General features: G+C 32.8%; 1 protein-coding gene across 1 annotated transcript in view; it reads right to left on the bottom strand.

The window, feature by feature from the left end:
- LOC121969945 (MACPF domain-containing protein At4g24290-like) overlaps positions 1–13707 on the bottom strand; it is a 73350-nt gene that overhangs the window by 40357 nt on the left and 19286 nt on the right. The window contains exons 5-6 of the mRNA XM_042520279.1: positions 3729–3797; positions 3449–3635 (exon numbers count right to left, since the gene is read on the bottom strand). Coding sequence (XP_042376213.1) covers positions 3449–3635; positions 3729–3797 — 256 coding nt within the window. The remainder of the gene's footprint in view (positions 1–3448; positions 3636–3728; positions 3798–13707) is intronic.

Raw genomic sequence — 13707 nt, 5'->3', positions numbered from 1 at the left:
TCTCAGCGGCAAGCAAAGAAGAGGAGAGAAAGCTTCGACCTTGGAGGAAGAACGAGGCCTAAGGAACGTCCCATCGTCGCTTCTTGTCGTCACCCGCGCCAACACCAAGTCTTCGGGCACAAAGGCACCTCTTAAACCCTTTTCTTTCTACTCTTTTGAATCTAAATCTATAGACGCAGCAGGATTTCGACTTTCTTTCCCACGTTTTTGAACCTGAATACGCAACCAGATTATGAGGGGGATTGAGGGCTTAAGGTAGCGGGTTTCAGAGAGATTTCAGGGTTGTGTACAGTAGGTTTCCGAGGGAATTTGAAGGCAAAGAGTAGCAAATTTTTGGAACGTTGTCCGATGTCGTGTGCAGCAATTTTTGAGGGGTGCTCGCGGGAGGTACATAGCAGATTTCTAGAGCGTTGTTGGAGGTCGTGTGCAGCAGATTTCAAGCGATGTTTGAGGGTAGTAAGTAACAGATTTCGGATGGTTGTGGGAGGAGGGTGCATACACTAGGTTTGACGAATAATTGGCCACCTTATGGTCGAGGGAGATAGGAACCAGGGCATTGCCATGAGTAATCGCAACACAGTAAAATAAACGAGTACTGTAAGTGATTGTTTTTGCTTCATGTAGTTAAGGGTATTAATGATTATCAAGCTTTATGTAGATTAATGAATCGCATGTTCATTGAGCTTTATGAAGAATTATGTTATACATGTTTGTTTGACTTTTTTTTATGTATTGATGATGTGCATGTTTATTAGCGCTGCGAAGTTTAATGATATGTATGTTTATTAGACTTTACATAGTCTGATAGGATATGCTAGGGATATGATTCATGATTCCCTTAGTAGAAAGGATATATATATATATATATATATTTAAAAAAAAAAAAAAAGATAATGAGGATTAAAGGAAATTCTGCGAGGGCCAAGGCCCCAGAGGGACCCCAATATCATATTTCCACATTCGGCCACGACGTAGTGACGAGAGTTGCTAACGCCCCGCCGTCTGGTAGCATGATTATACAAATTGATCAATCGAATAAAGGATATATGATATACTTCCACCCAAGAATGATACATGATGAATGCTAAGGGATAATGCTATATAATAGGATGTTTTTTTTAGGATACATGAATTGTTGTATTTAATGTTGACGCTTCATAGTAGATGCCTATATTTTTTTTGTTTAATTTATATGTACTTCGACTAGAACTTTCAAGTAAGGGTAGATCTAACAATGCATGCAATGGTATATGAAATTTTTGCTATCGCGGTTTAGAGGTGCTAAGTTTAGACACAAGGTTTGATTTTATGGCAGGTGAAGAAACTGATGATGTTGGAGGCTCAGACCATTGACCAGACTGGGTTGGACAGTACATTCCTAAGGACCTTGCAATTCCGCATTAAGAACAAATAAACAGCGATTATGAACAAGAAAGAATATAGTATCAAATTTAGCCGTTTTTAAGATGGTTGTCTAGTTAGAAACTTTTCTACTTTCGTGGTACTTGTAATGGATTTGTGTGTAGGAGTATGGTTTATTAATTGCAGACAATATTCCTTATTTTCCTTGGAAATGTTATAAAAAATAATTGGGTTGTTTCAAATTTACTCTTATTGGCATTGTGCCATTGGTAGTGAAATGCCCAAGTCAGCAAAAGTGACAATAAAATCCTTGGGTTAACCTATATTGTTTCAATTGAACCATCTAAAACTACTATTTGTTCATATGCATCTTGCATATGGTATAGGCAGTATGAATGTTAAATCTAAAATCATTTGTTGGCTAAAACTATGTGATCCGGTCCCTTACTGAATAAACAGCCTACATTAATTTCTAGAACATAGAAAACACTCATATATCATCAACATCACTTCAAAACAGATCCTAAATATTTTAACTACATTTCCAATTAGAATGATTTAAAAAAAAAACCACCTACCTCTGAGACTTCTACATCCAAATCCACTGAGATGGCTAATGATATGTTGGTTTGCAGCTCTATTCATAAGCAAATGCTAAAGCTTTTGATTCTTTGTTTTTCATAAATCAAACCACTTTCAACATCTAAATCTCTTCCATGTCTTAGGTTTGTGAGATAAGTGGTAGTCCATCCTCTTATATTTAACATGGGCCATCAAGATTCAATTCAAATGTCCATGTAGCGGACAGAGTTAAGAAAGTCCAGATATAATCCATCTTTCCCTTAATAATATCAAATTAATAGCTCCTACCGGAGGATAGGCAAAAGTGTAAAATTGCATGGATATAAACTGAGAACTCATGCTCCTTTATAATGCTAAGAAAATCGTAGAAAGGCATAACAAGCATTAGTGTTAAAAAAAAATACTGATAGATATGCATGCTATAAAGGATAAGTTTAAAATAAAGTGCTCAAATAAAGTAAACTGGATCATTGTCAAGTCTTGATTTAATTGCCTTTTAAAGAGCAGAGAAAATCGTAGAAAGGCATAACAAGCATTAGAATTAAATAGTTATGCCTGCTATAAAGCATAAGTTTAAAATAAAGTGCTCAAATAAAATAAACTGGATCATTGTCAAATCTTGATTTAATTGTCTTTTAAAGGGCAGTCCGGTGGACGAAACTCCAACCAATACAGGATTCGGGAAAGGAGTGGACCACATTAGATCTATTGTACATGGCCTTACCTTGCATTTTGCAAAAAAAATGCTTCCGCAACTCGAACCACTCGTGACTTCATCGTGATTTAATTGTTTTTTAATAAAAATTATCTTTTTCTTAGAAAACTTAGTCTATGTAGAATCGAGTCTAGCTATTATTGGGTCTAAAAAAGAAATATAACCCCATAGTTTTATCAATTACGGTTTTAAAAAGGTTTTGTTATCTCTTCATAAGTGTTCTCTCTCAGTCGAATCTTTGGTGTTGCATCAAATAGTGAGGAACCTTCCATTTCAGCCAATAATTTTGAATTTCCCAATTAAATCTCAATTTAGTCCTATCTTAATACACTATAAGATCATGAACTCTCAACATGTAGTTCTGGGCCACTATTGTTGTTTCAATGAGTTTCAATACTTGAGCATCCATCTAAGAGTTGACTTAAGAATTTAATTCACAAGTATTTAAGGTAAGTGTTGTAAACATTATGGATAAACTATCAGGGTTCACCAAGGCGACTTTGCAAAATGTCAAAAGAAGAAAGCGGAATTTCAATTGTGACATTAATTTTACATAAGCACTCATAAAAAGAATCTTATAAGCCAGAAACATAAAATTGGAGCAATGTCAAATCAATGAATAAATATTCTCTTATATGCTTAGAGACAAGCTGCTAAATTACCTTATAAGAAGAAAACAGGGTTGAATAACAATTATAACATGTTCAGACAAAAGTAATGGCTCATTGACCCATAAGTTTATTTTGGAAATAAATATATCTGATATAGTACAGTAGAAAAAAAGCTTACATCGAAGGTACAGATTGATGGCATGGTTTAGGAAACCACTTCCAGGAACCCCATTCAAAAGGGAAGTAATTGGCAGAAAGGACATTGAAATAACATCAGGTTCAGAATGAACAGTGTTCAACCACTCAATATGAGATAAATCCCAAGCATCTTTTCCACCTCTTCTTTTTGGCATTATCACAATGTCCTAAAATTTAAAACAAAATATAACAGACGATCCAAGAAATATAACTAAAGTATTTTAGAAATATTTCACAAAGGGTTAACACAATTGTCATACCTCTTTTGTGTAGTTAGCGCTTGATGGACCGATATTTAAAAATCTAAGTGGTTGCTCTCTCATTTCAAACTGCACCAGGCAGAAATCCAATAATTGGGTATCAAAGCTAAATCAATAATACTAGAAAGAGCTGGGACCCATAAATCCAATACTTGATACTAAAATATATTGCTCAATCTAGGTATCTAAGTGCAAAGACCATAAATCCAATAATTTGTACAAGACAAGTTTCAAAAATGAAGCAATGGGGCATAGTTTTGCATGAATGAGCAGAAACTAGTCTAAAAAACAAGTTTAATGTTTGATATAGTGATGCATTAGTGTTTGCATAGGCAGGTCAAAAATGGAAGTGTAGAAGCAACACCTAGGGGAAAAGAAGTTTAAAATGAAAAATAAAAGAAAGTAGACAAACAACAGCAGAAGTGATATCAACAAAAAGAGGAAGAGACTCAAAAGGCAGAGAACTAAGATTGATGAGAATCAGAAAAGAAATAACAAAAATGTTAAGCCAATGTAGGAGGAATATTTGGTTGCAGAGTCCAAGGATCAACAAGAATAAGTAAAAGCAAAAAAGGCATCTCTTTTTGCTGATGTCCTAGAGGCCATATCCACGTGTCTTTATCCTCATTTTGTTCTTACATTGCTTGAGGGTGAATTCCCCTACTTCTAAGAAAAATAGAAAATGTTCATGTTAGATATCAAATTTTGACCCATTTAAATTTTCACTTAATTTTTTTTAAAACAATTTTAGAAGATGAATTAACTAGGGCCAAACAACAAATTAGGTTTTGGAGTCAAGTTGAAGTCGGGTTGGGTTCGGATGGACCCTATCGTGTAGGTATGGTGATTAGGGTCTGCAGGTAGAGTCAATTTGGATTTGCTTTGGCCAGTTTAGGCCAAACCAAACTTTTAGTTTGGAATAGTTTGGTTTAGTTGCGTTAGGTTAGATTAATATTTTTTCTTAGAGCCTGAAGGTTATATATGTCCTCTTTCTCTCTCTGATTAATCCCCCTCTTCTCCTCTCTATGTGCAACGTCACCACCATCCATCTTTTCCCCTGTTCCATCTGTTTATTTCTCCATTTTCTCTCCTTCCCTATTCACTGTGTCAAACACCTCACCCTCCTATCCACTATCTAAGCATCCTAGCAGCACCACAATCCATTCCCTTCAAATCTTCTTCCCTCTCTTCTTTCATGTTGCCTGCACTTGACGTTGCATTCACACAGTGCCACTGCACTACTTTCATGTGCCAAACCACATGTATGTTTGTGCCACTATCGCCACCCCTTGTCTCCAATGCCCCTTCCTTCTGGTCCCTCTCTCTCTTCTTCCCTATTGCTTATCTCTAGCGTCACACGCATTCAGCACCCAACCACATGCATGCTTACGCCATTATCACCACCCCTTCTCTCCCAACCTTTCCCCCTCTCTCTTATCGATGATTCCCTTTTCCGACATTACCTCTCCATACAAGGAAATTGGAAGGTAATAAACTTCATCAAGAGTGTGTAACTCCATGTATAGTGTCTACTTCATCATACATGAGTAACCCCTAAAGCCTCATTTTTTACATTTTCATACATGATATACAACTTTTACTATCCAAAAAAAAAAAGAAAGAAAAATGGAAGGTAATAAATTACCCTCCTTAGCAACTCATATATCTGATTCATTTCTTGTACCATTGCTTCATTCATGATTTGTTGAGATTGACCCTTTGAAATTAGAGAGGATAGTTTAAAATTTCAAGCGGTATCGAAATTTTGATTTGACCGAAACAATATAGTTTCAGCATCATATCGTGTCAATACAATTTTGATACTTTTAAAATATAAAACATATTAATTTAAAAATATTTTTATAAAATTGGATTACTATAAATTTTTATTATTAGGTTAAATTAATATTTTAATAATTAGGATTAGGCAAAAATTAATTTAAAATTAGGTTTAAATGGTTCATTTATTTTATATTATCAAAGAAACTACTTTGTTCCATTGACTGAGGAAAAAATTTCGAGGTAAAGCTTGGTAATATTATATTTTTATATTAGATTTGTTCTAATATTTGTTAGTGTTTTTAAATTAGACTGGCAAATTATTGAGGTAAAAGCTTGGTCATGTTATATTTATGTTTTAGATTTGTTCTAGTATTTATGTCAGTGTTCTTGAATTAGAATGACAATTAATAATTGTTTGCTAGTGGAGAGAGTTAGATTCTTTAACTTGGTTGTATTAGAGTAATTGGACAATTAATTCTTAGGTTTTGTGGTATTATCATATTTAATTTAAGTCTTTTCCTAGTGTATATTTGGTGTGTAAATCTATCTCTGGATTCACATATATTTGTGTGCATGAATTAAATATATAAAAACATTATTTATTACTTAGGTCATTATAGCTATTTAAATAAGATAATTAAAATAAAACCAAATTAGTGAACGGGTTCCAAAAGAACTAAACTATTGGAAATTAATTAAATCATATTCATCCTTATTATATACATGTGATCATGTGGGAATTAACACTGGCAGGGTTTGTTTTCAAAAAATGAAAATTGATACTCGAGTTGCTTCTCCATCCTAGTTGATTTGTATGTTAATATTTGCACATATCTTTGATGCACACAAAAAAAAAACAAATTGTGCTTACTTCTTGTTTTTCTTGGCCTCAACTTTTGCAATAGAAGTTGATTCCTAAGTCTATTTGGTTTAAACTAGTATCTAAAGTTGCTTAGAGATTCTCAATGTGTTGAGCATGGTTTTTGTTTTTACTTGTATGCTCGTTGTACTTTTTCATTGAACATCCCTTGCTCATCTTGAGTTATCTATTGTTGCTATAGATCTTGGTTACCTCATGGTAAGTGGACTTCCATCCCTAGTCGTGATAGTTTATTTGAAAAAGAGAATGAAGCAATATCTCAAAAGTTCTCTAAGATCAAGAAGAATGAAGCAAAGAAGAGCATGATTAGTTCATAATGTTCCCCTATTTTTCACATCAATGCAATAAACAAAATGAGAAACAAAGTATTTTTCTATCTAAAGAAATCTAAGAATTCTAAATTTCAGTATATCAAAACAAAAATAGTGTTATTGGAGATTAAAAATAATGTCATAAGTTGTTCACTTAGCTATACGACTAATTATGATGGTGCATTTGAATTTAAAAAACAATATAAATATATTCAATAAATTCCTAAATAATATATTATTTTACCTTAATATTATCAAATATTATATGTGCTATAGCCTATATATGATATCAAAAAATGACTTGCACTAAAAAAGTATATGTTAATATGCATATAATACAATATATATTGTTTATACTTTTAAAGATTAACTAATAACTAATCCCCAAACCTAGATTGTTTATAGCTACTATATATTTCTTATATCTTCAATACATTGATTATATTGTTAAGAAAGGACCAATTTATTTAATGGATCACCGAGCCTGTTCATGTGGGACTAATAGGCTGGAATCTCTTAGTCTCAACAAACCCCCTCATACCCATCATGACATAGAGGTATAAGCCTACTTTATTCATTTGGATAAGTCGAATTTAGACTTTAAACATATTGCTCTAATGATGCTAGAATTGATTAACCAACCACCTATCTTGAAAGCTCAAGTTGTTACAAAATGTACCAAACACACTTGTCTACATGAAACTAATAGGCATGGAGCCTTCTAGCTTCAGTATTTATATGTTGATACTTACAAAAAATAATTATAATCTATTACTATATGATTACATTATGTTCTGTTATTATAATATGAACTACATTGGGGAGAGCAACCATTGCAATGGGAAATTACATATTTGACACTATCATAAGGCAATTTTAATAGTAGTTGTTTACCACAATCACAAGGCAACTTTAATAGAAATTAATACAAGTTAAAGAGTTGAATCTTATGATAAACATTTCATTTTTAGTTTATATATTTATCCAATATATCTTCGGACCATAAATATCACGCCCTTTGAGTGTGGTGTTGTGGGGTTAAATTCTCTTTGCGCAAAAGATTCGGATGGCTATTAATGTTATCATGCCCTAAGTGGTCTTCTAAGCCATAGACATGATCTGACAACAACAATGGTTGTGCAACAATTTTCCCCAACACTTAATAAGTCAACAAACCATTCTAAAAAGAAATAAATATAGAAGTTTTTAATAGAGTATTTTTAAAACCTATCACTTTGAAAAACTAAACAAATCATTAAAAGAACTACGAGAAAATCCAACTGTCATTATTAGATAAAACTTGTGAGAAAAACAATAACATGCACAACTAGAATATAAAAAAGAATTATTAGTGCTAAGATAGGAAATAAAAAATAGCAGAAATATAATGCCTAAAAATCTTTGTAAAATGCTGGGAAGTGTTCTCAAAGCCACCACCTATGAATAGGCATATCCTATCTATCTAGACATAATTTTTTAAAAAAAAATTAGCTTCCGCTTGTGGTCTTAGAGTGGCAAGTGAATAGGGAAAATAAAGTAGGTTAAGCAATACAATGAATATAAGGGAATAAATAAATAAATAAATATACCATGCAATGATCTACAAAATAAATAACTACTAACTACAAGAAACAATTTCACATTAATGTATACCAATCGATGAACATGTTCAGATGCATTCAATGAGCACAAACTCTTGCAATCTCATTGTGTGATAGAGAGTGGTGATTGCACTTCAACATGTGAATAACGACAAAAGAAAACCCATTCAAGACATCATACTCGTCAGCAAACCAAAATGCACAATCAAGGTGAGAAGACCAATATACACTATTATATGGTCAGAGATCATCCTTATCGGCAAAAAGCCTCATTGGAATTAAAAAGATGCTATATAATCTACATTCGCAAGAGACCTATCCATTTATGATGTTCTAACCGGAGGTGCATCTATTAAAAAAAACACGTGTGATATCTAAAATACAAGACTAATATCAACATATTAACACCAAAGATAGCACGACTTGAATAATCATCATAAGTAAAAAGAGTAGCCCGGTGCACGAAGCTCCCGCCATGCGGGATCCCGGGGAATGATCCATTGTACGTAGCATTACCTTGCTTTTACAAGAGGTTGTTTCCCGAATAATCAACTTAAGTAGCAATTTATAAATCTATCTAATGTGATGCACATGATAAACAAAAAAAATCCAATAAAAAATACACATGTAATAACAAGCAGGGGAGTAAATTAGATGACATCAAGATTTCTCACAACAATAGATGTATCATTAACTCCCTTGGTCACGCAAGTTTCCATGTGTATCTCAATCTAAGTCCTATACAACTTCATGCACATATCAAATACAAAAATGATCCTAACTTAAACTATTTGCACAAACCATTAAAACCTATGATTGATCCCGATCACTTAGAACTTGATTGCGCTGACAATCTCTCCTTTGAATGTTTGATAATATGTTAAAAGTTAGGTAAAACGCATGAAATTTAGGGACTTAACTAAAGTTTCCCTTACACCTAAACTCCGCCTTGAGCTTGGAATTTTGCAAACGCTAGAGGATAGGAATTTTGCAAAACGCTAGAGGAGAATGACTTTTAAAAAATCTAACTTAAACTATTCACCCTTCTCCCCCTTTGCCATGCATAAAAAAGATTGTACTAATAGACCAAAAACTCATAATTTGATCGTTAAGTGGTATTCCTAGCCCAAATCTCAAATCTCAGATCTAAATGGAATACAAATGATACACTTGATCAAATTCAACTAAATGTTTATTACTGAAACTTTAAACACAAGCAAAGTCAACTAAATCTAAGCCCCAATCGATTGTTTATCTAACACAATGATTACACAACAATGCTAAAATCCAAAATTCATTAAAATAATCTATAAACCTTTGAAAATTATGAAATTTTGCAATGAAGTTTATTAATGTATATCTATCATGGAAAAATATTTTTTTTATGAAAAAACATTTTTAAATTGTGATACACATATGAAAATGCTCCAAAAGCTTTAATTATGTATCAACTCTTAGAGCCTTGTTTCGAAATCCAAGTCTAAAACAGCAGTAAACCAAGGTTATCAAAATAGTATTATCAAAAATGAAATTTCCAAAAATCAAGTTCATCCTAAGTTTGTGTGAGATGTAAAAAAGAGGTATTCCTAATTGTTATGTGATCAGGTAATACTACTCCACCATGTATCAAGTAAACTATTTTACATAGATTTTGAGTGAAATCCACCATTGTATTCAATAAGACACTCCCATAAGTGATTAGGGACTTAGGCACCTAATATAAGTTAGGCACAATCAGGTTCCGCAAAATATTGGTACCCATTCCTTATTAATTGTCTTAGTCTTGGATTGTCCCTTAGCAACAAGGCACCAATAAACCTTTTCTCTCTTTGTTGCTTTGTACCCTAAATCATTTTACTAAAGTTCACATGTTAGCTCCCTATGATCACGTTCAAGGAGTTATACATGTAGTAAACTTTTCCAAACTAACCTCAAGGTACCAACTTGATTCCTTAAAGTTTCATTTTCTACTTCTAATTTCTTAATCGCTCATTGCATGATTAATGAACTAAGCCTATCATCAACAATAGAAATTTCCTTTTTGAACTTCTTGTTCTTACTTTCACATTTATCTACTTATTAAAATTCAAAGAATTAATAAATTCTACTAATTCATTTTTAAAAGAGGAATTACCTCAATCACCAAGCCATCCAAGATATATCCTTTTGCTCCTCTAGACTTGGCCTCTTCTTCTATTCTTTAAATGAGGATGAAGACACTCCATTGTCAATTGCCATTAAATTCTAGCTTGCCCTATGCTTAACTACCACTTCTTCTTCGGATGATGAAGAGGATGAATTGTCCCAAATGGCCTTTAAGGGCATCTACTTGGTCCTTTCGAGTGGTGCCACTTCTTCCCAAGTGGCCTTCAACAACTTCCTCTTAGTTTTTCAGGTGGTGCCACTTTTCCTTTCTTTATCTTGGGGCATTAGTTCCTCACATTAGCCCTCCTTTTGCAATTAAATCTTTTCCTTTGTCCTCTTTTCCTTTTCTTACTTTAGTACTTCTGTAAATAGTTCTTGCTCAAATTCATTTTATTCTTAAATTTTCTTCTTGCCATGCAAGCCTCTTCATAATCATCCTCCAACATAGTGAATTTTTTTGGTGTTTAAGAATGACAACTTCTTCTTCTCTTGCCTTTTCCCAATAAGTGAGAGGTGCCTTGACTTGTAGGCTCCTTCCTATTTAACCCCAGGGTTCCTAGAGACATGGAACTCCATTTCCGAAAATAATTCATCAATAGTGCTTAGTACTTACATCGAGATTCCTTGCAAGGTAGTGCACGTTCATCATTAAAGTCCAATAAGGAGTTACTGGGAATGTGCTGAGCGCGATGCGAAGGAGATCCCGATTTGAAAGTACCTTGTATCGTCAATGCATTTGAACTACTGTTTTCCCCTTTTTCATCATGATGGTGGTTGATTGAGTTTATAGGAGGTCCCTTCTTGCAAAGCTAAGCAATTTAAGGTGATGAAGACTCTCTCCCCTACCTATGCAAGTTCTATTAAAGGGAAGGTTATTCATCTTAATTTTCTCAATTTTTAGCTCGATTTCATCCATTTTCATTCTCAATTTAACCAAACTTCAATGGATTCGATTTCATCTATTTTTATTCTCAATTTTCTAACATAATCTAACACATTTCTAGTTAGTTTCTTTTAAATCTCTTGTTTTTTTAAAAAAAAAATTCCTCAGTCTTAGTGAAGTTTACTTTCTTGGACAAAATCAAATCAACCATTACTAATAATGAACCAACTCAAGCCATATGGGACCAATTTGGCTAACTATGCTTAAACACAAACAATTTCACATCTATGTGCAATTACAATGAAGAAAAGTTATCAAACTTCAAAGCAAGGTTTAAAATTTCGACCCGTGCCGAGGTTTCGGTCTCAGACCGGAACGATACGGTTTCGGTATCGTATCGTGCCGTGCCGATTCAGTTTCGGTATTTTTTATTTATCTATAGTAATTATAAGATAAATATGTTTATGGTATATATAAAAATAAGTTGTATATTGATTTATTATAAGTTCTCAATTATTGAATAATTTAATATTATTAGAAAAAATAATTAAAAATAAATTTATTTAAATAGAATTGATATAACAATAATTCAAATTAAAATGAAAGTATCTATAATAATAATAACAATAATAATAATAATATTATTATTATTAAATAAATAAAATAACTATTTATTCATTTAATTAATTAATAATTAAATAATATATATTTTAAATAATAAAAAATTTTAAAAAATAAAAAAAATCAGAATATAAATATAATTTATTAGAATTTTAAAAAAATTTAGAATTTTTTAAATTTTTTTAGAATTTTTTTTAAAAATTAAATGAAATTTAAAATAATAAAAAATATATTAGAATATAAATAAGAATTATTATATTTTTTTTAATTTTTAAATAAAATTTAAAACATTATTTTTTCAGAATATTAATTAATAAAATTTATTTAATTTATTTTAATTTTAAATATATTTTTTATATATTTTATTAGGATAATTTAATTAGGTTTGTAAAAGCCTCTTCAGAATATCACAACTCCTCTTAGGAATTGTTTAAATTAATTAAATAAAATAAATAATTATTAAAAAAAAGAAAAAGAAAAAAAAAAAAGGGCGTACGCGAGATCGCCCGCGATCATCGCGGGCGATCCCGCGGGAGGCGTCCGGCGGCGCCGGAAGGGTCGCCGGAATCCTCCGGCGGCGCCGAGACGGGAGGTGCTCCCGTGCCGGTTTCGGCCGCCCGGCGGAACGGTAAAAACCGTCCGTGCCGGGCGGCACGGAACGGTATTCTCAACCTTGCTTCAAAGTATCTACTACGTTTAGTAGGCATAGAATCAGCACAACAATCCTCCTTTAGAAAACCATGGACTCGATCCCATGCTTCCAGCACGTCAACTTTATATCAGAGCCCTCCATAGACAAATCTAAGATTTCATGTGGCAGTATCTAGTCAATCTAAGCAATAACATGTCGTCTGGATGCTCTTGGTTGCAACTTAAAAATTCCTTGAGTACTCCAATGTGGCACAACTGCAGCAGCCATCCAAAACATCCATCCAATCCAATGGTTAGCATAAGGATGACTGCCCTAGTTGCACATTCTTTTGCTTCCAGCCCAATAAAACAAGACTTCCTACATTTCTAGTGCAGAAGATCCAATCAGCTGATCAAGTTATTTTACATCAACAGCAGCAAACAAAGACTAATCATGATCCTTATAGCCAAATGTTTTCTTATTTTTCTTAATTCTCTTTTGTTGAGATCAGTGATTCACTTACAACAAACAAGCTGACATTTATCTGCTTTTGTTGGGGCAACAAACTAGCTAAACTCAGAAACATCTACCATGTCTGGTGGCTATAATCGGAACAACAATACTTTATAGCATCCAAGGACTTGATACGACTCGATCTCCATCTTAGACTGTTACCAATATTTTAATTAAAATTAAATATAAATATAGAAATATGATTTAACGTTGGATGAAATCATATTCATGAATTATCCACGTCATTGAATAATTAAAAGCCTTAATTGAAGTTAAGATTGAGAAGTTAACATCCAATTTGATGAATCACCAACGTTAACTTTTGGTCCTATTTATCTCCATGCTATTATCTTCATTTGATATCATGGTGGAAAGGAAATTTTGATTGTTTTAAAAAAAAAAGAAAAAAAATCCTTCCTCTCTCTCATATGCTTCCCAAAATTTTGTGATTTATTTCTTTGGACAAACAAGTGTGTTGATCAAATGAAGCTTCATTTACAATCATGCAAAATGGAGAAGAAATCGGCTATACTTTTAGAGACTCTTCGTAGCTAGTGCAACATTATGATGCATGCCTCCAAGGTCAATTTGTGTTTTGTTTAATTTTGTTAA

This window comes from Zingiber officinale, chromosome 4A, assembly GCF_018446385.1.
Source record: "Zingiber officinale cultivar Zhangliang chromosome 4A, Zo_v1.1, whole genome shotgun sequence".
Lineage (NCBI taxonomy): Eukaryota > Viridiplantae > Streptophyta > Magnoliopsida > Zingiberales > Zingiberaceae > Zingiber > Zingiber officinale.
This window is presented reverse-complemented; position numbering and strand designations above follow the sequence as displayed.